We start from the raw sequence: 26492 nt of genomic DNA on the forward strand, positions 1-26492 counted from the left end.
AAAAAAGAATGAGCCCTAACCAGGGGCTTGCTTGAGCTGCCTGGACCGCTGCTCTTCCTAAGTCAACTCATTCGCTCAGGGCCTGTGTGTTTCCATCTGTACATTGGGTACCCCACTCTCTCCACCTCGTATGGTTGATGGGAAGATCAGAGAGCAAGAGTAAAAGGACTCTTGACAAAGTACAAACCATCCTACAAAAACAACTAAGAAGCATTTAGACAAAATCTTCCCTCAGTTGGACAAAATTAATTGTACTGAATGAAACATTTTCACTAGGCACTGAGGCTCATACCTGTAATCCCAGCACTTTGGGAGGCCAAGGTGGGTGGATCGGTTGAGCTCAGGAGTTCAAGACCAGCCTTAGCAACATGGCAAAACCCTGTCTCTACCAAAAAATACAAAAAAATTAGTCAGACATGGTGGTGCACGCCTGTGGTCCTGGCTACTCAGAAGGCTGAGGTGGGAGGATGGCTTGAGCCTGGGAAGTAGAGGTTGCAGTGAGCCAAGATGATACCACTGCACTCCAGCCTGGGTGACAGAGTGAGAGCCCATCACGTCTATACTCTCAGCACTGTGGGAAACCAAGGCAGGAGGATCACTTAACACCAAGAGTTTGAGATCAGCCTGGCATCATAGCAAGACCCTGTCTCCATTAAAAAATTAAAATAAAAAAATTAGCGAGGCATGGTGGCGCATGCCTGTTGTCCCAGCTACTATGGAGGCTGAGGTGGAAGGATCACTTGAGCTCAGGAGGTCAAGGCTGCAGTGAGCCAAGATCACATCACTGCACCCCAGCTCTGGGTAACATAATGAGACTCTGTCTCCAAAAAAAAAAAAAAAAAGACAGTTGCCCTTCATGCGCACACCTTGGCATAAGCATCTTCTTCCCCTTCAACAAAGCCCAGTGCCCAAAGCCCAGATTTTTTTTTTAAGGTGTTTTAGATGGAGTCTTGCTCTGTCGCCCAGGCTGGAGTGCTGTGGTGTAATCTCGGCTCACTGCAAGCTCCGCCTCCCAGGTTCAAGCAATTCTCCTGCCTCAGCCTCCTGAGTAGCTGGGATTACAGGCGCGCACCACCAGGCCTGGCTAATTTTTGTATTTTTAGTAGAGATAGGGTTTCACCATGTTGGTCAGGCTGGTCTCGAACTCCTGACCTCGTGATCTGCCCACCTTGGGCTCCCGAAGTGCTGGGATTACAAGTGTGAGCCACTGCACCCAGCCGCAAAGCCAGATTTTAAAAGAAAGGCCCCCTCCTGCTGAGTTTCATTGGCCTGGGTAACTTGTCAATAATTAGTCAAGAGGTGGCAGTAATGTCTCAGTTTTTAAATATGACAGTCCTGGCTTGCTTGGAGAATCAGCCCACTCATAGACAGCTTTAGATCATTCACTATGATCAAGGAAACTCCCATTTCCCATTAGAGTTTCAGATGTTTAGAACAGTGGGAGTTATGGTCAGGATCATCTGAGGGAACCTCATGGCACAGACAGGATGAGGAAATGGGAGTCCCACAAAAAGGGCTTACCAAGGAAACATCCAGTCAGTAGCAGAGCCTGGACTCACCAGAAGTCCAGGCCTCTCCCTAGACTTGTTTAATTTTTACAGCAAGGCATCTGCTCTCTGAACTCTGCCCAGCTAAGGCAGGTCTAGAGCAAGAGGGAGCGGCCCCCTGTGGTCCTTCCCTCCACATCTGCCTCCCCACCCCTCAGCTGCCCTCACCCAGCCGTGGCTTCTTCCGCCGGGGGTGGCATCTGGGCTCTGGGGCAAAGAACAATTTGGAGGCACCTAAATAGGCTTTTCTACTTGGCCTGTACTGTGGACTTTGCCAGCAGACAGAGAAAGCTTTTACAGACCTTAGTCTTCTGGTTTTTCCTGAGATAAATTGCATTCTGTATTTCAGTATTTACTGGAGTGTCATTTGACATTTTTTTTATTTTCTAAAATTTCAAGAGAAGCTTTTATTTCTTTTTTCAGTAGGGAAAGAAAACTTTTATGTGAGATTGAGAATTAAAGATTACATTCAAAAACACTTAGGTGATGTGTTAATGTGCTGAATAGCTGAATAGTACCTATGGCTGAATAATATTCTCCATAAAAAATGAAAAATGATTACCTCCTAAGAAGGCTTTAAACACATATGTACAGCTTATCTTCCCTTATCACCTTTCTCCTCACGCTTGCATTTAGTCAGTTAATTGTGTGTTTTTTACTTGTGTTACTTGTGTTGGTTTTACATTGGGCGTGATCCAAGAGAGCCTCACATTCTATTTCTATTTTGCCACATATAAATCAGGCCTTACAAATTTGGTTTCTCCTGGGTTCTTTTTTGTTTGTTTGTTGTTTTTGAGACAGAGTCTTGCTCTGTCGCCCAGGCTGGAGTGCAGTGGCCCGATCTCGGCTCACTGCAACCTCTGCCTCCCGGGTTCACACCATTCTCCTGCCTCAGCCTCCCGAGTAGCTGGGACTATGGGCGCCCGCCACCACGCCCGGCTAATTTTTTGTATTTTTAGTAGAGACAGGGTTTCACTGTGTTAGCCAGGATGGTCTCGATCTCCTGGCCTCGTGATCTGTCCGCCTCAGCCTCCCAAAGTGCTGGGATTACCGGCGTGAGCCACCGTGCCTGGCCTCACCTGGGTTATTTTAACTGTAGGTTACTATGTAGCCTTGTACAGCCACTGCTAGGCCTCAGTACCGGGCTTACATGGGAACTGTGACATTATGTCCCAAGACCAAACTCTGTTAGGAAGAGGCCTCAGGATGTAGAGAAATGGACATTAACACTAGTTTTAAAGACTACCAACCCAGGCTCTTTCACTTGTGAATCTTTTGTTTCTCCATAGCTACGATTTGCTCACATGGAATGTTACAGTTAAGGTGAGGTTCAGCGATATACAGTGGAACACCCAAATACCCATGGCTTAAATAATATACAGGTTTGCTTTTCTCTCCTTTAAAAGAGGACAAAAGTTTGGCGGCTCAGGCATGATATGACAGCTCCACAAGGTTATTAAGAATTTCTGCGAATAGCCAGGCAAGGTGGCTCATGCCTATAATCCCAGCACTTTGGGAGTCTGAGGTGGGCAGATCGCTTGAGCCAAAGAGTTTGAGACCAGCCTAAGCAACATGACAAAACCCTGTCTCTATTTTAAAAAATACAAAAATTAGCCAGGTGCAATGGTGCGCGCCTGCAGTCTCAGCTACTCCAGAGGCTGAAGGAGGAGAATCACTTGAGCCTGGGAGGCGGAGGTTGCAGTGAGCTGAGATCACACCATTGCACTCCAGCTTGGATGACGGGGTGAAAAAAAGAATTCCTGGGAATTCTGTCATCCCTCAGCTCGTGGCTTCCACCTCAAAGTCACCTTATATTCTAAAGGTGGCTGTTGGGGCTTCCCCCATCATGTCTACATCTCAGGCAGGAATAAAAAGGAAGCAAAGGAAGGGCAAAGGGTGCCTTCTTTCTAGGTAATTCAGCTCCCTTTTATTTTATTATTATTTTTTAATCTTTTGTAAAGATGGGGTCTGTGTTACCCAGGCTGGTCTCGAACTCCTGGCCTAAAATGATGGCCTTGCCTTGGCCTCCCAAAATGCTGGGATTACGGGCGTGAGCCACCGCACCCAGCCTTAGCTCCCTTTTCGAGAGCTTTCTTGAAACTGCCCCCAGCTTCTGACATCTCATTGGCCCTTCCCTACTGCAAGGGAGCCCAGGGAATATAGTTTGTTCAGCTGGGTTCATTGCTGCCCCTCACATTTTAGAGGTCTGTTACTAAGGAAGAAGAAGAAAGTGGATACTGAGTGGGAAAGAGCAGTCCATAAGGAAGTCACACCCCAACCCTCTGCCCTTTCTCTTTAAAACAAATGCCTCAGACCACAGGCGAAATGGGACCTTCCAACCCTGTTGGCCTGCTCTTCCTGACCCCACGATGACCCCCAAAACAGACTCCAAGGAACAGACAGCCTTTCTGTCTTCTCCCTACCCCATCCAGTGTTCCCTCGCCTATCAGACAGGACCAAGTCTGACAAGGATATAATCTTTTCTTTTTCATGTTTTAAAATTAAAATATCCAAGATGGGAATTTTAACTAGAGCTAGTGCATCTGTGGGAACATGTTTGCTTATAGTTTCTCCTGGACATGTCTCACTCCATGTCCACAAACCCATAGAAATCAATACCCTGCTGTAACCCCAGCACTTTGGGAGGCTGAGGCGGGAGGATCACCTGAGGTCAAGAGTTCAAGACCAGCCTGGCCAACATGGCAAAACCCTGTCTCTACTGAAAATATACAAAAATTAGCTGGACGTAGTGGCGGGCGCCTGTAATCCCAGCTACACAGGAGGCTGAGAAAGAGAGAATGGCTTGAACCCAGAAGGTGGAGGTTGCAGCGAGCCGAGATCGTGCCATTGCACTCCAGCCTGGGCAACAGAGCGAGACTCCGTCTCAAAAAAAAAAAAAAAAAAAAAAAAGTCAATACCCTGTACACAGTTAGCCAGATTGGGTAATTTTGTACCTGTTGGTGATCTTGTGGCTGCCCTGCCTTATGAGGGGAGGAGGGGACAGAGCCTTTGGGACCCTTCATGGACCTTCTTAATGTGCAAGATGGGCACAGGGTGCTTTCTGGTGGTAGAACCGCATGCTGATCACCCTAGATGAGCTGCACAAGGTTGAAAAGGCAGCAGAGGCCTGCTTTCCTTTCTCATCTCCTGAGGACATAGCCAGGGAAGTTTCCCTTGGCTTTGGAAGACAGCCTCTTGCCATTTCTTTCTTTGCCAGGGGCCATGGGTGGCCAGAGTTCCAGCGGAGGCTGGTTGGGCTGCAATAAGGGGATTACAAAGTGGAAAGTCTGTTTCGCTTGCTTCTTAAAAAACGAGGAGGAAAGACATTGATCCTTTTCTTCTTGATCTTTCTTCTCTCCGTCATTCGCTTCTTATCGGTTTTTGAACCCTGTGGACTAACCATGAAAAAGATGGCTTTATGAGTCAGATGTCCACCAGAGGATGGCATCATGGACAGAGCAGTATCTTCTGTGGCCTTTCCGTGAATGGCTGGAGGGCTGAAGGGAGGACACTGAAGCCTTCAGCTTGGAGGAATCCAGGGAGAGGGATCAGGAGCCACCTTGGCAGCTCCATATGATGTCAAAACCTGTTTCTCTTGTGGCTCAGTCCCTCCCAGGCCCCCTACTTGCCTCTCTTACCTACAGTGCTGTACAAAAGCCCAGGAGTGCCCTAGGAGTTTGAGCACACCAACCTTCTGTCCAAAACGCCACTCCATTACTGTCTTCAAGTCCTGTGAATTACCTAATGTTAGTCTTCAAATGTTACATGGTAAAACCCAGCTGCTCCACACGGCATCCAAGACAGCTTATACAAGCTTTTAAAAGTTTAGGATTTAGGTTGGGTGTGGTGGTGGCTCATCCTTGTCATCCTAGCACTTTGGGAGGCTGATGTGGGAGGATTGCTTGCGCTTAGGAGTTCAAGACCAACCTGGGCAACATAGGGAGACCTTATCTCTAGAAAAAGAATTTTAATAAATTAGCCAGGCGTGGTGATGCACACCTGTCATCCCAGCTACTCAGGAGGCTGAGGTGGGACAATCGCTTGAGCCTGAGAGGTCCAAGCTGCAGTGAGCTGTGATCACACCACTGCACTCCAGCCTGGGTGACAGAGTGAGACTCTGTCTGGAAAAAAGTAAATAAACAAATAAAAGGTTAGAAATTAGTGACAAATCAACAGTGAAAATTTTACCACCCAGCAACTCAGCCATGCCATCTGCCCATCCCACCTCCCCTTTTCCCCACTCAGGGGCAAAGGCGACTGGTCTCTTATAGGCTACAATATTCACTGGGCCAATGCCATTTCACCGTCCTATCTCAAAGTGCTTTATTCTACAATTCTGTGTGCAAATACATGACGTAACTCTTTTCTCAGCTTGTAAATTCTTGAAGGCCGTAAGTTGTGCTGACTGCATCCTTGTTTACCTATAAGCATTCATTGAATGTTTTCCAGTAGACATGGAGAGGAGAGAAGAGGCAGAACTGTACCAGCAGCGGGAGTTAGGTGTTCAGTTGATAATGGACTTGGATGATGAATCTCATTGCCCTGAGAGCAGGGATATTTCTTTCTTCAGTGACCAACCCCGAAATGCTTGTCAAACTATCGAATGTCCTCCTATGCATGTAGGGGCTGGCTCTTAGAGGTATAAAGCATGTCGAGAAAAAAGAATAAAAATAAAAGCATAATGAGCATTCCTTCAAGTAAAGAGCTAAGCACTCCTTTTTGTGTCTCTTCCCTTGCAAAGGGGAAAGGAGACCCTAATTTTGCAAGACTTCAAAAAGAGTGTGCAGAAGGCCAATTGTTTCAAGGTGACAATCATTCCTGCATGCACCCCTCCCACATCCCGGCCTCTGCCAGGCAACTTTCAGTCCTTTCTGAAGAATGACCCTCCCCCAGCACACATACTCCCAGGCAGTTTCCTTCTATTCTGGCCTGGTCTTTTCATTCCAGGCAACTTTGCATACCAATGAGCCAGATGAAGTTCTGGGAAGGGCCTCTCAGCACCATTTTGTCTTGTTTCAGCTGTGGACCCCAAAGTCGTTTCCATTGCCAACCGAGTAGCTGAAATTGTTTATTCCTGGCCACCACCACAAGCGACCCAGGCAGGAGGCTTCAAGTCCAAAGAGATTTTTGTAGCTGAGGGTCTCCCCTTCCAGCTCCAAGGCCACGGGCCTGTAGCTTCAAGTTCTAAGAAAGGTAAGCTTTCCTTCCCTGGGTGGAGTGTTTGCCAGGCAGGGGCGCAGGAGCGTTTGTGTATTTATCCATCCCAGGGCTCGGCAACTTGACAGTCTCCGCTGCCTGGACTGAGGGCTTGACAGCCACAGGCTGTGGGCAATGAGCTCCAGCTTGAGACACCAGCCCAAGGCAAGGGGGCTGCCCCAGCAGGTTGAACAAACATTCCCAGCTCTCTGCTAAGTAAGAAAGGAAAGTCTCCTACAGAGGGAGAGGAGGAAACACAAAGCCCGCATTCAGCCTTGTCTGTGGCGGAAAATGCAATGTTAGATCTGATCATGTTACCAGTGACCCTGGGCCAATTTGCACCAGGTACAGTTGGAGCGTCAAGCCAGGGATTTATATTATAACATTGCTTTAGGGCTTTGTGAAAAAGCAGGGGTTGTCAGGCACCAGCTATGGTGCAAGACATGGAGCAGAACTGAGAAGTAGTGACAAGGCTGGGTCAGTTGTCACCCAAACCATAGCAATAGCTGAGACTGTAGATCCCATCAGGCTGGTGGTAACTCAAGGCACTGAGGGGAGAGTGAAGGGGAGCAAAGCCAAGTGCCACTGGAAGAGAAGCTCTGCTCGGCATTCCCCCACCACAGTTCTTGCTCCTGGCTCCCTCCACAAACTACAGTGGAGGTTGTGATGACGCAGCCTCATTGTCTGGGATAAATACGTGAGGTTCGTTGTCTCATGCCAAGGGAATCGAGGACATGGACACACACAAGAAGTGAGATTAGCGGCAGAGGTTTAATAGGCAAAACAAAGAGAAAGGAGAACAGCTCTCTCTCCTGCGACAGAGAGGGGAACCCAAATGTGACTTCTGGCCTGCGACAGAGTGCACCGGATTTTATAGACAGGTTTGAGGAGGTGGTGTCTGATTTACATAGGATCCAAAGATCAGTTGAACCAGGTGTGACGTTTACATAGCATGGGGGAAGCTGGCCACCCCACCCTCATCTTAATACGCAAGTGGGCTTTCCACTTGCCCAGCGCCATGTTGCCTGCTCCCTAGGGCACACGTGATTGGAAAGAAAAAGGGAAAATGCGGCCTTTGGACATGCCTAGTCCCAGGTGTCCTTTTCCTATTGGCACAGCTGCCAACATTCACTGTGCAAGCTTTTAGCTTGCTTGTCTATGTCTGCAGCTCAATTTTACAGGCTACTCTTTGTTAGAAAAGAAAATGATTTGGGGCTGCTTTTCATTAAAAGGAAAACCTTCCTGAGAACTTCCTTACCCTCACTATCTGCCTAAATCATTTCTTTTTAACTCCTCTAACAGTGAGGCCACGGTGGATCTTGGGTTTGCACCTCCCTAAAGAACAAGGTGAAGGTTCTCCCTCCAAAGGTATCCGGGTCTCCCAACCCCGATGCAGAGCGGTAGCCACACTAAAGGGGCCACAGCTGCCACAGAGGCTCAGGGGACCGTGTGAAGAGCTGGAGGAGAGGAGGAGGCCTCTGAGTCTGCTAAAAAAAACAATGTGACATTTTATTACTATCCCACATGGGCTTGGGAGATGGAATGCCACCCCTAAACCAAGCTAAAGCTAAGATGACCTCATCCTCTGTGCACAGGAGAAATACAGGCAGCTGTGCCAGCAACTTTCCCTAAGAGAGTGTTAACCCAATATATCGAGACAGATCTCACTCAGTGTAGAACTTTTATTTTGGCCGGGAGCGGTGGCTCGTGCCTGTAATCCCAGCACTTTGGGAGGCCAAGGCAGGTGGATCGCCTGAGGTCAGGAGTTCAAGACCAGCCTGGCCAACATGGTGAAACCCCATCTCTACTAAAAATACAAAAAAATTAGCCAGGCATAGTGGCTGGTGCCTATAATCCCAACTACTGGGGAGGCTGAGGCAGGAGAATCGCTTCAACTGGGGAGGCTGAGGTTGCAGTGAGCCAAGATTATGCCATTGCACTCCAGCCTGGGTGACAAGACTGAAACTCCATCTCAATTAAAAAAAAAAAAGTAGAAGAAGAAGAAGGTTTATTTTGCCAAGCCTGGGCACGGTGGCTTACGTCTGTAATCCCAGCACTTCGAGAGGCCGAGGCGGACGGATCTCTTGAGGCCAGAAGTTCAAGACCAGCCTGGCCAACATAGTAAAACCCTATCTCTACTAAAAATACAAAAAAATTAGCCGGGTGTGGTGGCACACACCTGTAGTCCCAGCTACTCGGGAGGCTGAGGCAGGAGAATCACTTGAACCTGGGAAGTGGAGGTTGCAGTGAGCCAAGATCGTGCCACTGCACTCCAGCCTGGGTGACAGAGCAAGACTCACATACTCCACTACACCCTGTCCCCCCAACACACACCATACAGCAACTGTGGCCACGTTCCTATCCATCTGCCCTTTTAGCCTTGGCCATAGCGGAATTTATTAATTTTACTTATTTATATCCCACCTTATTGTCAAGACCCAGCATACAAAGAATAAATTTTAGTCAGATAAAATCCATCAATTTGAAAGATATCTTTGTAAAAAGAAAACAAAAACAGGAAAATAAGACGGATTTGGGAATTAGGTTAAATTTCCAAAATGTAGGCCAGCAAGACTATCTACTCTCTTAGATATGGGCCACAAATTTGGCTCTATACTTTCTAGCAACTAACCCAAAGAGTGAAATATAATCAAATATGAGATTTATGGTGTCCATAAGATAAAAGCACCATCTGCTGAGGAAAAAATCCAAAAACCAGAAGAATATTCCCCCTAAATATCTTCATAGACAGAATCCTGTGCTGTGAAACTGATGTCTTCAACAACAAGCTTAAGGTAACTACAGCGATGAATTTCACATTGAGAGCTGGGGGACTGAGCAAAGGAAGAAGGGGAAAGAAGGAAAGGAAGGGGCTGTAGGGGAAATCCCTAGTATGGTTTGTGTCTGGGCAGAAGAGGCGAGGTAAGATTTACTTGATAAGAATTAACATGCTTCTTGCCAGGCACGGTGGCTCATGCCTGTAATTCCAGCACTTTGGGAGGCCGAAGTGGGTGGACCACCTGAGGTCAGGAGTTTGAGACCAGCCTGGCTAACATGGTGAAACCTGGTTTCTACTAAAAATACAAAAAAATTAGCCAGGCATGGTGGCACACGCCTGTAATCCCAGCTACTTGGGAGACTGAGGCATGAGAATCTCTTGAACCTGGGAGGCAGAGGTTGCAGTGAGGCAAGATCGCACCATTGCACTACAGCTCGGGCAACAAGAGCAAAACTCTGTCTAAAAAATAAAAAAATAAAAAAAAAAAGAATTAGCATGCCTCTTCCTCCAGCCCTTACCAAGCCACAAGCATTCATTGTCCCTGGAAAAATGTAAGATTATTTTTTGCTTCTCTTAAAAGAAATAACTGGAATTTTCCCCGACAGATGAAGAAGAACAAATACTAGCCAAAATTGTTGAGCTGCTGAAATATTCAGGAGATCAGTTGGAAAGAAAGGTATGGAACACCTTGAACTGATGCGATTGATTTCTGTGCCCATGCACTAGTACACGAGAATGGAATTGTATTCCAGGTTGCAACCTTATTCCCTCTCTAAGTCCTGGTTTCTACTTAGTCCTAAATTTTATTTCCCTTGGAGTCAAAATTCTTCATGCTGGTAGAATCTCAAAAATGAGTCACTTTGGAAAACATAAGTAAACCTTCTGGAGCCTCCTTGGAATTTTTGGAAACTAAAAAAGAAACTTGTTATTGCAAGAAAAGACACCAGTAAATTAAAATTTGCTGGATGGAATTATTAATCTCATTCCCTATGTAACTGATCCTCATTGAAGTTTAGACTCGCATTTGCTTTGCAGCCTGGATATCTGTGTCCCACAGTTGCTCCAAAGCTGGAATACTTTCTGGAATCTTTTTCCCCTGTAGTTGCTGGACTGTTGCCTGTTTAAGGGCTCTCTTAGCAGTTCAGCCAGGGAGGTGCGCTAGTGTTACTGGGAGAATGTATGGATTTCCTGCCATTTGGAAGTTGAGACCCATCTTTCCAATCAGGAACGGGTGAGAGTTGCCTTCAGGTAAAGAGTTGGTGAGCAAACCTTCAACAGAGTCAGAAGGGCTTCTCTATGCCTCCTGGGTCCATAACCCACAGACGACTGAGTAGTCTCTAGAATCTGTCAATCAGGGGCTGGCTTGCAGACATAGACCCTTGTTTTGCCAGAATCTGTGGGGAGGGAGTCAGACCCTGGGGGTGGGGATGGGAGGTTCTGCAGGAAGACAAACAGCTCCTGTCTATAGCTTTGTCAAAAGTGTGCCCAGAGGCTGGTGACCCAGAGGGCGAAGCACCTGGGAGATGGGACAGAATGAGAAACAGCGAGAAAACCAGGGATATTAGGTTAAAGAAAAGAGAACGGGGTGTGTGAGCTTTGGGGCCACAAGTAGAGGGTGGAGAGGGGTGCAGAGGAAGCAAGAGATGGAACAGGATCATGATGTAAGGGCACCCCTGCATTTCTCCAGAGCTAGTGTCATGGATACACAAATTATGCCTAGTATGGGGTGATTGATTTCTCCTTATGGTAAGAATGAACCTCCATTCCTGGAGAATAGGCACTCCAGGCTGCCCATGAGAGTCAACGGGTGCCTTGTGAGGGAATGATCTTCCTGTCACGGGAAGAACTGCAAGTAGGTGCCAATACCAGTTAGCATTTCAGCACAGAACTCCGAGGGGTCCTTTAGACAGCCTCAAGGGCTCTTTACAACTCGGAGTTTCTGTGGCTCCCACGGCAACCTCCTTCCCAGCTTCCCTAAGCAGGGACTTGTGGTCATTGGTCAGGGAGGTGGGAAAGGCGGAATGGGGGTGCTGGAGGTGGGATGAAGGCCACCGATCTCAGGTTATGAAGAGCGATGGTTTCATTTTCACCCCCACAAATTACCACTTTCAAAAACCTCACTTTGCCTGGTGCTCTCTCTTAAGGAGTTTGGATATTTTACATTGTTTATGGCAAAGCCTTGGTTATTTCCTTTACATGCTTCCCCAGTAGGGAGCTCTGCTAGGGACACATGGTAGGTGTGACCTTGTGCTGGGCGGGTGCCAAGCTCCCACTGCAGAGTGCCGTGTGTGTGGCTGCAGGGGATCTGCAGAGCCGCTGGTCCCAAGAGCACACACAGCCCGAAGGCCCATCCTACACCTCCAGGAGAGGCCAAAGAGCCAGGTGCACCCGAGAGGGACAGGCAGGGGAGGGGTGAGGAGGTGCCAGTGGAAGCCCTGTCTTTGTGGCGTTTGATTCTTTTACTGTTCTGGCACAGTCCCGACTTGGCTGCCTGCTAGGGTTTTGAGCCTGGCCTCTCCTCCATTGGGAAACTGATGAAGAGGAGTCTGTTCCCTGTTATGGAGGAGGCTGGCCATGCCTGCTGCAGAGTCACAACCCAGACGGGGCCTGGACGGTGGGGGTGGGCGTGGTTCAGGGAAAAGACAGGTCTGCCAAAATCTCCCAATCACATCTGACTCATCCCCCAGATATCCCTTTTAGAAACAATATTTGTTGAAAACCCGCTTGGCTTATCATTCCTCTAGGACAGAACTAGAGGATTTTCAAATAAATATTTTGTCCCTGCTCACTAAGAAATTTCCGTTTTCACATGACAACCAGCATATTAACAGGCATTGCAAGAATGCTTTAAATGAAGATGATATATAGCTTTTTGATATGAGCCCTGATTTTTCAAAAGCAGAAGAGGCAGCACTGATTTTGTTTTAAAGGCGTGGTAGTTCAAAGGAGGTAAAGCAGAGAGATACCAGGTTCAAGGGAAGGCCGGGAGGTAAAATCAATAGTGTAGAATAATGGGAAAGAAATCAATGAATTGGAGTTTTTTTAAGTGAACATTGCATGCAAGGGAGTCTTCCCTGACCTCCATGCTCCTGTAGCATCCTGAAAAATGACTTGCATTTCCAAAGCACCTCTTCTATGTCCAGCACTATAAAGTGTTCAACTACCCTATAGTATAGGGCCAAGCACAGTGGCTCACACTTGTAATCCCAGCTCCTGGGGAGGCCGAGGTGGGAGGATCGCTTGAGGCCAGGAGTTTGAGACCAGCCTGGGCAATATAGTAAGCCTTGTCCCTAAAAAACAATAATAATAAAAGTTTCTTAAGAAAATGAAGGCTGGGTACGGGCACAGTGGCCCACACCTGTAATCCCAGCACTTTGGGAGGCCGAGGCAGGTGGATCACCTAAGGTTAGGAGTTCAAGACCAGCCTTACCAACATGATGAAACCCTGTCTCTACTAAAAATACAAAAATTAGCCGGGTGTGGTGGTGTGTGACTGTAATCCCAGCTACTTGGGAGGCTGAGACAGGAGAATTGCTTGAACCTGGGAGGCGGAGGTTGCAGTGAGCTGAGATCGCACCTGTGCACTCCAGTCTGGGCAAGAGAGTGAGACTCCATCTCAGAAAAAAAAAAAAAGAAAGAAAGAAAGAAAAGAAAAGAAAATGAAGACTGGGTGCAGGGACTCATGCCTGTAATCCCAACACTTTGGGAGGCTGAGGTGGGTGGATCGCTTAAGCCCAGGAGTGGGCAACATGGCGAAACTCCATCTCTACAAAAAAATAGAAAAAAATGAGCCAGGTGTGGTGGCATGCACCTGTAGTCCCATCTACCTGGGAGGCTGAGGCAAGAGAATCACTTGAGCCCAGGAGGCAGAGGTTGCAGTGAGCCGAGACCACACCACTGCACTCCAGCCTGGGCAATGGGAGTGAAACCCTGTCTTAAAAAAAAAAAAAAAAAGAAAGAAAACAATTACCCTATAGTATCAATACTATCACCATCCTAGTTTAGAGATGACAAACTGAATCTGAGAGGTTAATTTCCCCAAGATTGCATAGCTAAGTAAGAGGTGGACCCAGGGGTTTGAGCCAAGACAGTGATTCCTAAGCTTCAGATCCTGTCCCTTACACTACTTCTAGCAAAGGACATCACATTTTTCTGCAATTCCCACTAGACTGTGAGCCCTTTGAGTGAGGACCCGCATCTCAGTCATCCATACTACCTGCCCATTATAAGTGCTCAGGAAATATTTGTTGAATGTCAAATGAACTGACTGTTCCATTTTATACATGTATTTGTGCTGATGAAATGAATTCACCGAGCAGTACATGCCCATTCTGGTTCTGCAGGACACTGCCTTCATCCCCATTCCCTTGGTTGACACCAGCATCCAGGGTTTTCCACGGGATGGTTTGATGGCCTGCATTTGAGCTAAAGAATGAACTTCTGTCTGCCTCGTGGAGCCAAGCTCCTGTACTGAGTGCTTATTCTTTTGTACACAGCTGAAGAAAGATAAGGCTTTGATGGGCCACTTCCAGGATGGGCTGTCCTACTCTGTTTTCAAGACCATCACAGACCAGGTCCTAATGGGTGTGGACACCAGGGGAGAATCAGAGGTCAATGCTCAGGGTTTTAAGGCTGCCCTTGTAATAGACGTCACGGCCAAGCTCACAGCTATTGACAACCACCCGATGAACAGGGTCCTGGGCTTTGGCACCAAGTACCTGAAAGAGAACTTCTCGCCATGGATCCAGCAGCACGATGGATGGGTAAGCGTATCCTATTTAAAAACAAATTTTCTCAGAACTCAGAAGAGATGGGATGGATTTTTTTTTTTTTTTTAAATGAAGGGAACACATCTATGAAGCAGTTCTCATGAGTTTAGGACACTTGAGTGGCCAGAGATAGATCCCATTGATGGGAACATATTTTTAGTGATTATCTTCATCATCAATAAATATTTACTGAGCTCTCCAAGGGTATGCAGGGTATGTGTGGATGGAGAGGGACTGGTCAGATGGAACAGGAAATGAGGAGATGCTGAGATAAGAAATGTTTAGATAGACGTAATTTCTGTTTTCACAAATTTTGTAGGCAACGGAAGTCTGGCAGGGAGACAAGGGCAGGCAGACAGTTCCTCACACTTGCAGACACTTAGAGGTCACGGAGACTAAGCCTCATGCAGAGACTCAGGGTTCATGACATTTTGTCATTGCTGCTTTGACCCAGCCATTTTGAGGGTGACATTTTGATACCAAATAAAAAGCCAACAGTTAAACTTTCATCTATTTTCAATTACCTGGTATCAGTCAAAACAGACCTCTTTCCCTTTTGCCTCAAACCCTCTCCCATCGCTCATCCCCAGTTCCTCAGGTCTCCTTAAGACTGCCATGTTCAAACAGCTACATAAGGTCCACCGTGTCAAAATGTACTACCCCACAACTTTAACTCTCAACAGGCCTAGGCATTCCTAGGCGGACAGACCTTCACCCCACATTATCCTTAGTTCTCTTTCCACTAGAATGGTCCAGGGGCCAGCAGGAGGATTGAGTCAGCTCTAGGCATGGCTGGAGTGACCGTGGGACCTCCACACAGCCTTGGTCTCTTTGCTGATGGAAGGAAAGTGCAGCTGATCTTGCCCAAGGGTCTGAAGTGCCCGCCATGGTCTTCAGTGGCTGCCACGGTCTTCAGTTTCTGTACATTGAGTTCCTTTCTATTTTCCACTTTTGCACCAAGTTTGATAACCCTAAGTGGCTGATCTGAACAACCAAGGCCATTCTTAAGTATTCTAAACTTAAGCTGCCTTAGCTTATTCTAAAAGGAGGACAGGTTCCTCAACATTATTTCAGTTCTACCTATTCTTCTTTCCAGGATTCCTTCACCCCAACAACCCCCTCGAGCCCTCATCTGCCCCAAAGCCTCTCCTGACCCTTCCAGCTCAAAGGCTGCACAGTCTCTAATCTCCAACACTTCATGTTTGCACCATAATAATACACAAAAGATGATCAAATTCCCAATTGACTATGTTTCAAGCATTCGTTTTAAAAATCATTGTTAGTCCTCTTAATATATTTTCTCAGAGAAATTATAATTATCAATTGGGTTCACAGGCTAGCTCTCAAAAATCTATTTAACCCACTAATGTAGCTAAAATACCATAAATATGCTATTAAAAAGCAGTGGTTCTACACCAAAAGCACAAGCAACAAAAGAAAGAATAGATACATTGGATGTTGTTTTGTGCTTCCAAGAACACCACCACCAAGAATGTGAAAAAAAAAAAAAAAAAAACCCCACAGAATGGGGAAAAATACTTGCAAATAATATCTCTAATAAAAGACATATCTAAATACATAATGAACTATTATAATTGAACAATAAAATGTCAAATAACCCAATTTTCAAATGAGCAATGGATTTGAATAGACATTTCTCCAAAGAATATATATAAACGGCTAAAAGCACAAGAAAAGACGCTTGTTTGACATCTTCATTTCAACAGTAGGAAAATGCAAATCAAAGCAACATTGAGCTCTATCCACTACAGTGGCTAAAATGAAAAAGAAAAGTATTGATGTTGGTGAGGATGTGGAGAAATTGGAACCGTTTATGTTGCTGGTTGGATTGTAAAATGGTGCAGACCCTTTGGAAAACCACTTGGGAGTAAATGTTAACTATCAAGTTACCAATTCCAGGGGCCAGGCGCAGTGGCTCACGCCTGTAATCCCAACACTTTAGGAGGCCGAGGCGGGTGGATCACGAGGTCAGGAGATCGAGACCATCCTGGCTAACACGGTGAAACCCCGTCTCTACTAAAAATACAAAAAAATTAGCCGGGCATGGTGGCAGGTGCCTGTAGTCCCAGCTACTCAGAGGGGCTGAGGTAGGAGAATGGTGTGAACCTGGGAGGCGGAGCTTGCAGTGAGCCGAGATCGCGCCACTGCACTCCAGCTGCGAGACAGAGCGAGACTCTGTCTCAAAAAATAAAAAAAAATAAAAAAAATAAAGTTACCAGTTCCACTCCTGGATATATACCCAAGAAAGTTGAAGACATATTTTCATACAAAAATTTGTACATAAATGTTCATAGCTTCCATTAGCCAAAAAGTGGAAGCAACCCAAATGTCCATCAACTGATGAATGATGAATGGATAAGGAAAATGTAGTATAGCCACACAATGGAATATTATTCCACTATAAAAATAAAGCAAGTATTGATACATGGATGAACCTTAAAAACATTATGCTAAAGTGAGAGAAAGTCAGGCAAAAAGGCCATATACTGTATGATTCCATGTATATGAAGTGTCCAGAATAGGCAAATGTATAGATACAGAAAGTAGACTCGTTGCTAGGAGCTGAGGGTGAGAGAATGGGAATAATTGCTAAGGGATGTGAAGTTTATTTTTGGAGTGATGATAATGTCCTAAAATCAGAGGTGATGTTTGCATAACTCTGTGAATATACTAAAAGTGAATATACGAATTCACTGAATTAGTGAATTTTATAGCATAATTATATTTCAATCAATCTTTATAAAACTAGCAGTTCCAATTCTAGTAATCAAAAAGAGGAACCGAAATGAATGCAATTATTTTTTTAATTTGGCTGCTGGTACTGGAGAAAAAAAACAGTTCCAATTAGAAAAAAAAAGATGAATTATTCAGTAGGAATACTAAAGTGGATTTCCAAAGGCTTTAGAAATTGATGGCACTAGATCTTTAACATCTGTAGTTTCAATTCAAAATGTATTTCTTATCCAAGTTATCATAAACCTTAATCTTAACTCTTGGCCATAGTTAAGTTTAATTTGGAGCATGTCAGTGGAAATTAGGAGAGGGGAGAAAAAGAATGTGAGAGGGATGACTAATTTTTCCAAAGGGTAGAAACAAAATAAAGGAGGATGATAAAGAATATTTATGAGCTGATAGGAGCTATGGAAGTGTGAAGGATATGTGGATTGGGGCGTGTGCTCAGAGTCCCTTAACGGGAAAAAAAGAAGACAATGGGAAGTAAGCCTCCTGGGACTTCCATTGGCACCAAGTGTCTCGATGGCTCTCTCTGCTGTCCTTGTAGTAGTGTGGGAGGAGAGAAATCTAGTCCCATGCACAAGCTTTCCAGAAGCTCAGGGTTCCTATCTCAGTATTCCACATTTCATATGAGTACATCTCATCTTCCCAACTAAACTGCAAATCTGTAAGGGTGAGATCATGTTTTTATGATGGCTCCTTTAATCTCCCATAGCTCCCATTCCTCTGCATAACACCATAGATGTTCAGCCAGTACTTGTAGAACGGTGAATGAATCGATCAAATGAATGAATAGCAACTCTATCTACAAGGCATGCCAAACAAGCTACCACGAGATTCTGATTTACTCCTTGGCTCTTTGTGCTCTCTGTGGAGCACCATTCACATAGTTACCCTTCAGTCCTGCAACCTCACCCATTCTGTAGCACTTTGAAAGGAGCGAGTTGTAACCTTCATAGTCATTGACCTTTCAGTACCCACTTTTATTACATTTTAAATACACCCTTGAAGCCCTCCCATCTTCAAGAAAAGATCCAGCCTGTTAGCTCTGGGTGTGTAACATAAGACCTTAGCTGATGTTTTCCTTGCAGGCATACCAAGAATGCCAGTCACCTCTCCAAACCCTCCCCCAAACTAACATGGTCTCCTGAGCCTCGGGTCACGCCTGGGATAGAGCAGAGTTAGCAGCCATATGTTTTCACTTCAACAGTAAATCTAACTTGGAATTTTAAGAATCTATTTTTCCCCCTCTAGGAAAAAATACTTGGGATATCACATGAAGAAGTAGACTGAAATATCAAATTTGTCATCAGGAATACTCTTTGTCTACTGTGGTCCTGTGCACGTTGGCCTCAGATGGACTGCAGGAGATTACAACGTACAAGGCAGATGGAGCATTGACGTTTTCAAAACCATTATTCCTGTGACTGGAGAGGCATCAGGAGAGGTCTCGTTCGTCTCCAGCTCATAAAATGTAGCAGCATCATCCTTGACAGTGATGTTTTTCAGGCCCTCCATTGAGTGCCTGAGGAAATCTGTGAAGATAAGTGGTGATGTTGTTTCAAACGTTCAAAACAGATACCATCATCCTGCCTTTGTTAGCTGCTGTAGGGAAAGTGCGTTACACATGTCTGCTGACCTCACAAGAGTGAAAAGATAAACTGTGCATGTGTTTCCACTTCCGTTTCTAGTACTATTTATTTTTAAACTACACTTGGGGTGGCCTAATACCTAGGAAGATGTTGCTATTCACGTTAGTAAACAGCCTAAAGAAACTCTTAGGTTTACTGCTACATCCATTTGTTTGGAGAGGTAACTGTTGTCTGTGCCTTTTTTGAAAAACTTCCATTTGGTACAAAATTTTTACTCCAACACCCCCTCAACCCTTTTCTCAGGGACCACACCTCTTCTTCCCAAGGTCCCTGGGACTTCCTCATTCTTTGTGGTAGTACAATGATTGGTAGCAGGTAAAATAAATACATAGAAAGACAACTGTCAAAAGAGTGTCTTCTGATTAGTAAGTAATAAGTCTTCTGATTGAGTATCAAATGAGTTAATTTACATAAAATGCTTAGAACACTTCTTGGTACTTAATGTTAAGTCTTCACTTATGGTCCCTAATGTGTGCTGCCCTCAGCTAAGCTGCCAGTTTCCTCTCCTGTCAACGCAGTCACTGATTGCTTTCCTGAGATTGCGGCTGTTCAGTATAAGGTTTTTTAGAAACATGCTCAATAGTGTTTAAGACACAAAACAATTTTTAAAATACTATCAAATTATAAGGTCTTATAAATTTCTGGATATCTAGTACCCAGCATATGGCCTGATGTAAAATTGGTGCTTAATAAAACTTTGAAGAACAAATAAGTCAGTAAGTCAGACATACTCTCAGGTTCAAGGGAAAACTGGATCTATCTATTATCACATGCTTCACTAGCCTACCCATCTCAATAAAATGAGTTATTCTCTTTTGTTTTCTTCTCCCACATGAAAGTCATCACTGTTAGGGATAGAGGAGTCTCCATTTTTGTTTGTTTGTTTGTTTTGTTTTGTTTTGAGACAGACTCTCGCTCTGTCACCCAGGCTGCAGTGCAGTGGCGTGATCTCGGCTCACTGCAACCTCCGCCTCCTGGGTTCAAGCAATTCTCCTGTCTCAGCCTCCCAAGTAGCTGAGATTACAGGCACCCGCCACCATGCCCGGCTAATTTTTTTTTTTTGTATTTTTAGTAGAGACGGGGTTTCACCATGTTAGCCAGGATGGTCTAGATCTCCTGACCTCGTGATCTGCCCGCCTTGGCCTCCCAAAGTGCTGGGATTACAGGCATGAGCCACCACACCCAGCCAGGAGTCTCCTTTTAGACATGGAGACACTGAAGACCACCTCTTCCTCCATCCACTCTGATCCCGCCATTCCAAACTTTTTGCAGTTCCCCAAAGGTATTATGCAACCTGGCACCTCTGAGCCTTCATAACAATATCCTCTCTACTTGGAGTGTTCTTGCCTGATGGCTTCCTTTCCCCCTGTTTCCACTAAAACAACTAACTCTAGCTCATCTTTCCAAATTTCCTCAGTTTCCTCCAGGACTCATTTGCTAACCCTCCCTTGGCCATCATGTGGCTATATTTGGATGCCTTTTCTCATAAGATGCTCCAAATCACCCTGCATGTAGATATTATGCTTAATATATTGCACCGTAAGATTTGGTTTACCCAGTCTTTCTCAGTGGATTGTAAAGTCGTTTGCAAACAGGTGCTATGTCTAATTTAACTTTATATATCTAGTGCCTGGCATAGTTTTGGCACACAGTTGCAGAACCATACCCTCATCTGACTGATACGGCTTGTAAATCAGTATGACTGGAATATGCCCTAAGATATATGTACTTACAACAAGCTCTCCATGTGTTTCCAATATCATCTACGGCTTGTGGTCAAGATGAAGTAACTAACGAGATTTAATCTCCTGCTTGAAACAACTAAAAAAAAAAAAAAAAAGACATTATAGATGAGAATGATTTTCAAGGCATTGGACATTAGGTAATTTTTTTTTTTTTTTTTTTTTTTTGTATTTTTAGTAGAGACGGGGTTTCACTGTGTTAGCCAGGATGGTCTCGATCTCCTGACCTCGTGATCTGCCCGCCTCAGCCTCCCAAAGTGCTGGGATTACAGGCGTGAGCCACCGCGTCTGGCTAGGAGTCTCCTTTTAGAGAACTGGTCCCTGAGAGATGAGACTCTAAGTGAGCCCTATGTTTGCCCTAGAGTACTGCATGCAAAGAGTTTCTAGGTCATGCTGGAGAGAGGGGAACCCACGCAGAGTTCACCAGCTCCCTGAGTAGAGAGGATAGAGCTAGGAGTCCAGAAAGGTCAGAGCAGCTGAAGTTTGCAAGTCTGATAAAGGATGAGAGAGAGAGGCACACAAAGCTCCAGAGACCTGCAGATATTTCCCCTTAGGTATTCAGATGAATACTGATCAAAACATGTGCATGAAGAAATTACCCAAGGCATGGGGAAGAACCACCTGAAAATATTAAAGGGAACGCTCTCCAAAGCCTACACAAGGCCGTGAATACTGCCTATTTTGGCAATAGGTAGAATCCACAAAACAATTTTGTCTCAGAAGTGGCAAAAATTAGCCCTAGACTAAGCACTCTCTGGTTCTGCACAACCTAAAGATTAAGAGCAAAAACTTAAAGGATTAAACTGTTACCAAATAACTGAGCTGTGTTCTAGAACAAACGCAAGGATATCTATAGAATAATCAAAATATCCAGCATCCAACAAGGTAATATTCACAATGTCTAGCTTCTGATAAAAAATTATAAGGCATGCAAAAAAGCAGCAAAATGCAATCCATCATGAGAAGAAAAATCAGGAAAGCTAGAATGTTACAGATGATAGAATTGTTAGACATTAGAACTATTATAACTGTATTCCACATGTTCAATAAGCCAGAAGAAAGATAACATGCAAAGTACACATAGAACTTATAAGTATGACTCAAACCAAAGTTCTAGAGATGAAATCTATAACATCTGACATGAAAAACATGCTGGATTGGATTAATAGCAGATTAGACATCATAGAAGAATGGATAGGTAAACTTGAAGACATAGCAATAGACCCAAAATAAAAAACAGAAAAATCAGATTGAGGGAAAAAACAGCAATAGCGAATTGTGGAATGACTTCTAATGAATGGCCTAATATAGGTCTAATTGAAGTGAAGATTTTCCAAATTTAATGAAAACTATAAACCCACAGAACCAAGAAATTCTACAAATGCCAAGCACCAAAAACAGGGACAGGGAGAAAACTATGCCAAGGCACACCATAAATTGCTCAAAACCAGTGATAAAGAAAAAAAAAAACGTCTTCCAAGCAAGCAGAGAAAAAGGCATATTATATGCAGAGAAAGAAAAATTAAAATGACAGCAAACTTCTTGGGGACTAACACAAAAGAAACAGTAACTTCTCTAAAGTATCAAGACACACACACACACACACACACACACACACACACACACACACACAACTATAAATGCAGAATTCTATACTCAGCCAAAAGATGATTTTAAAATGTAGGGAAAATAGAGATTTTTTGAGATGTATAAAACCTAAAAGAATTCCTTATCAGCAAACCTGAACTATAATAAATATTAAATAAATTCCTTTGGTAGAAGCCAAATTATTCCAAATAGAAATCTGTATCTGAAAAAAAAGCACTAGAAATGATAAAATGTGGGTAAATATAAAGAATTTTTAATTAAAAGATAATATACTATTTAAAAGAAAAAATAATAATGTGTTATGGGGTTTATAATGTAGATTAAAATGTATAAGAATAATAGTATGGAGGGTGGGAGACAGAAATGGAAGTGTAATTGTACAGATCCACATTATATGTGAAGTGTACAATTTCACTTGAAACTAGACTGGGCCAGGTGCAGTGGCTCACACCTGTAATGCAGCACTTCCAGAGGCAGAGGCAGGTGGATCACCTGAGGTCAGGAGTTCGAGACCAGCCTGGCCAACCTGGTGAAACCCCATCTCTACTGAAAATACAAAAATTAGCCAGGAATGGTGGTGCACACCTGCAATCCCAGCTGCTCAGGAGGCTGAGGTGGGAAGATCGCTTGAACCTGGGAGGTGAAGTCTGCAGTGAGCAAAGATTGCGCCACTGCACTCCAGCCTGGGTGACAGAGTGAGACTCTGTCTCAAAAAAAAAAAAGAGAGAGACTGTGGTAAGTTAAAAATGTATACTCTAAACCCAAAATCAACTCCTAAAACACACACACACACACACACAAACTTATACAAAATGTATAGCTAATAAGCCAACAATGGAGGTAAAATGGAATCACGAAAAATAATCCATAACAAGGCAGAAAAGGACAGATGAGACAGAAAGAAAACAGCGAGTGGTCTATTAAACTCAACCATATCAATAATCACGATAAATGCAATGATATAGATATTCCAATTAAATGGCAGAGATTATCAAATTGGATTAGAAAGACCAACTTTATACACATCTTCCAAAAAAAAAAACTTTAAATACAAAGACATGAACAGTCTTAGGCAAAAGGATGGATGCTTTGGGAGGCCAAGGTGGATGGACTGCTTGTGTCCAGGAGTTCAAGACCAGCCTAGGCAACTTGACAAAACCTCATCTCTACAAAAACACACAAAAATTGTGTGGTGGCGCATGCCTGTAGTCCCAGCTTCTTGGGAGGCTGAGGAGGGAGGCTCACTGGAGCTCAGGAGGTCGAGGCTGCAGTGAACCACGTTCATGTCACTGCACTCCAGCCTGGGTGACTGGGTGACAGAGGGAGACCCTGTCAAAAGAAAAAAAAAAAAAAGGCAAAGGATGGAAAGATGTACCATAACACCTGTCAAAGGAAAATGGAGTGGCTACGTTAATATCAATCCAAGTAGATTCAAAGCAAATAACGTTACCAGGTGATATAGTTTGGATGTTTGTCCCCTCCAAATCACATGTTGAAATATGATTCCCAATTTTGGAGATGGGCCTCGTGGGAGTTGTTTTGGTCATAGGGGCAGATCCCTCATGAATGGGAGGGATCCCTGAAGTAATGCGTTCACACAAGATCTGGTTGTTAAAGAGTCTGGAATTTTCCCCTTCTCTCTTGTTCCCTCTTTCATGTGACACGCCTACTCCCCCTTCCCCTTCTGCCATGATTGTAAACTTCCTGAGACCCTCACTGGAAGCAGATGCCAGCACTGTGCTTCTTGTACAGTCTGCAGAACTGTGAGTCAAAATAAACCTCTTTCTTTATAAATCACTCAGTCCCAGGTATTCCTTTACAGCAATGCAAAATGGACTAATACACCAGGGATAAAGAATGTCATTTAATAATAGTAAAGGAGTCAATTCATCAAAGGACATAACAATCCTAATGTTATGCATCTAGTAACAGCCTCAAAATACATAAAGCAAAAACTAATAGAATTGCAGGGAGCAATATACAAAAATGTTTCACAATTATAGCTGGAGATTTCAACATCTCTCAATGATTGATAAAACCAGTAGACAGAAAATCAGTAAGCATAGTACAGATTTGAAAACTTGGAGCATTAAAACCAACAACAGCAGAAAAAAACATTCTTTTCAGGTGCACATGGACATTTAAAACACTGAACTATCTTCTGGACCATAAATCTCAATAAATTTAAAAGGATTAAAGTAATTTAAAGAATGTTTGTTGACCACACTGTAAATAAATTTGAAATCAATAACAAAGATATCTGGAAAATCCCTCAAATGTTTGGAAACTAAATAAAACCTGTCTAAATTACCCATGGGTCAAAGCACAAATCAAAAGGGAAATTAGAAGTATTTTTAACTTAAAAATGAAAGCACAGCATACTAGAAATTCTGAGAGGCACTAAGGTAGTACTTAGTGCTTCACTTTAGCAAAGGAAACTTTAAAGCACTAAATAGCTACATTAGAAAAGAATGGTCACTAACTGATGACTTCAGCTTATACCTTAAACTAGAAAAGGCAAATCCAGAGTAGGCATGAGAAAGGGAATTCAAGAAATAGAAAACAAGAAATAGTGAAAAAAATCTACAAACCTAAAAGCTGGTTTGTTGAGCATATCAATAAAACCGCTAGCTTGACTGATCAGAAAAAAGGAGAAAATACGAAGATATTTTCAGAATGTTTTCAAAATTTTGAAAAGTAGAATGTGTCATGAGCAGACTAAGAGTAGAAGACATACCAAAGGAAACTCTCAGCCTGAAGGAAAATTATAGCAGATGGAAAGTCAGATCTCTACAAAGGAATAAGGAGCATCAAACATAATAAATATGCAGATAAATAAAAGTATTTTTCTTTACATTTAAAATACAATTGTTTAAAGCAAAATAATAATAGTATATTATGGCATTTACAACATGCAGAAGTAAAACTTATGACAATAAAAACACAAATGAGGCCAGGTTGCGGTGGCTCTTGCCTGTAATCCCCCAACTTTGGGAGGCTGAAGCGGGTGGATCACCTGAGGTCAGGAGTTCGAGACCAGCCTGGCCAACATGGTGAAACCCCGTCACTACTAAAAATACAAAAATTAGCCGTGCATGGTGGTGCATGCCTGTAATCCTAGCTACATAGGAGGCTGAGGCAAGAGGATGGCTTGAACCTGGGAGGCAGAGGTTGCAGTGAGCCAAGATTGTGCCACTGCACTCCAGCCCAGGCAACAGAGCAAGACTCCAGCCCGGGTGACAGAGCGAGACTCCATCTCCCAATAAATAAATAAATACACAAATGATAGGAAAGGATTCTGGGAAGATGGTGGAGTAGGAAACACTAGAAATCTGTCTCCCACCTAGACAACAATAACTCAGACAGAATCAATCTGAAATAACTAATTTTGGAACTCTGAAGTCTATTAAAGGTTTGCAACTTCCAGGCAAAAGCTTCGACAGGTAAACTACAGTTAATTTAATCAATTTCAGCTCTTAGCACAATACCAGCTACCTAACCCCCAACTCCAGTCCCATGGCAAGCAATGGTGCACCTGTTCCTGGAGCAGTTTGCACACAGCTTGTGGTAAGCAGAGTGCAAAAAAAGAACCCTGTTCTCCAAATATCAGGGATCTGGGCACTGATTGCTGACTCCCGCTCGGATCAAAGAGGTGCAGGTAAAGAGGTGGCAGCCATTGTTTGTCAGTCTGACCCATTACACCTCTCCCCATGACTACAAGCCCCTCCTCCTCCAGCTGAAGTGACTCCCAGGAAATTTAAAAGGCCTCTGCCCTCTTTTTCTCCTTTTCATTTTTCTCCTTTTCCCATTTGGGGAGCCAGAAAATGAGACTAGGATTTTCAAAAGCAACTGTATTTGGGGGAAAAATATGAAATTGACCTTGCATATCCAAAGAGAGGCACAGACTCAGAAAAGACCTCAGAAGACTTAAGTTTATACCTCAGGGTGATCCTTGGTACAGAGACAGTGTACAACAATTAAAAATCAAAACCACACAAACCCAAACCACAAAATAGCAAGCCCTGGGGAAGGGGATTAATCTGATTTCCACAGTTACCATATTATTAGATTCAAATGTCTATGTTTTCAACAACAACAAAAAATCAAAGCATACAAAGAAATAGGAAAGTATGACCCAAAGGAAAAAAATCAACAGAAACTCTCTGAAAAAGATCTGGTGGCAAATCTACTAGAGAAAGGCTTTCAAACAACTGTCTTAAAGATTCTCAAAAAAGAACAAAAGGAACATGTGGAGAAAGTAAAAAAAATAATGTAAACAGCGTATGGACAAAACAGAAATATCAATAAAGAGACAAGCAACCTAAAAAGAAAACAAAAAGAAATTTTGAAAGCTGAAAGTACAATTACTGAAATAAAAAATTCACTAAACAAATTTAAAGACAGATTTGAGAAAGCAGAAGAAAGAATCAGGAAACTTGGCTGGG

General features: G+C 43.8%; 2 protein-coding genes across 8 annotated transcripts in view; one reads left to right on the plus strand and one right to left on the minus strand.

Annotated features, from left to right (window-relative positions):
• The window catches only part of BCL2L14 (BCL2 like 14), a 50439-nt gene extending 31397 nt beyond the window's left edge, over positions 1-19042 (plus strand). For 3 of the 7 annotated variants that reach the window (XM_034935391.3, XM_034935392.3, XM_034935390.3), the window contains 3 exons: positions 6567-6740; positions 10128-10198; positions 14019-17564. In XM_034935391.3, the coding sequence (XP_034791282.1) occupies positions 6567-6740; positions 10128-10198; positions 14019-14360 (587 nt within the window). In that variant the 3' untranslated portion in view covers positions 14361-17564. The other 4 variants (XM_057299382.2, XM_003826554.5, XM_008951955.4 and 1 more) reach the window with 3 other exon arrangements.
• Positions 18008-26492, minus strand: part of LRP6 (LDL receptor related protein 6) — a 170290-nt gene continuing 161805 nt past the window's right edge. The window contains exons 23-24 of the transcript XR_004665617.3: positions 20431-20518; positions 18008-18580 (exon numbers count right to left, since the gene is read on the minus strand). The gene's annotated coding sequence lies outside the window, so the exon portion shown is untranslated. The remainder of the gene's footprint in view (positions 18581-20430; positions 20519-26492) is intronic.

This window comes from Pan paniscus, chromosome 10 (genome assembly GCF_029289425.2).
Source record: "Pan paniscus chromosome 10, NHGRI_mPanPan1-v2.0_pri, whole genome shotgun sequence".
Lineage (NCBI taxonomy): Eukaryota > Metazoa > Chordata > Mammalia > Primates > Hominidae > Pan > Pan paniscus.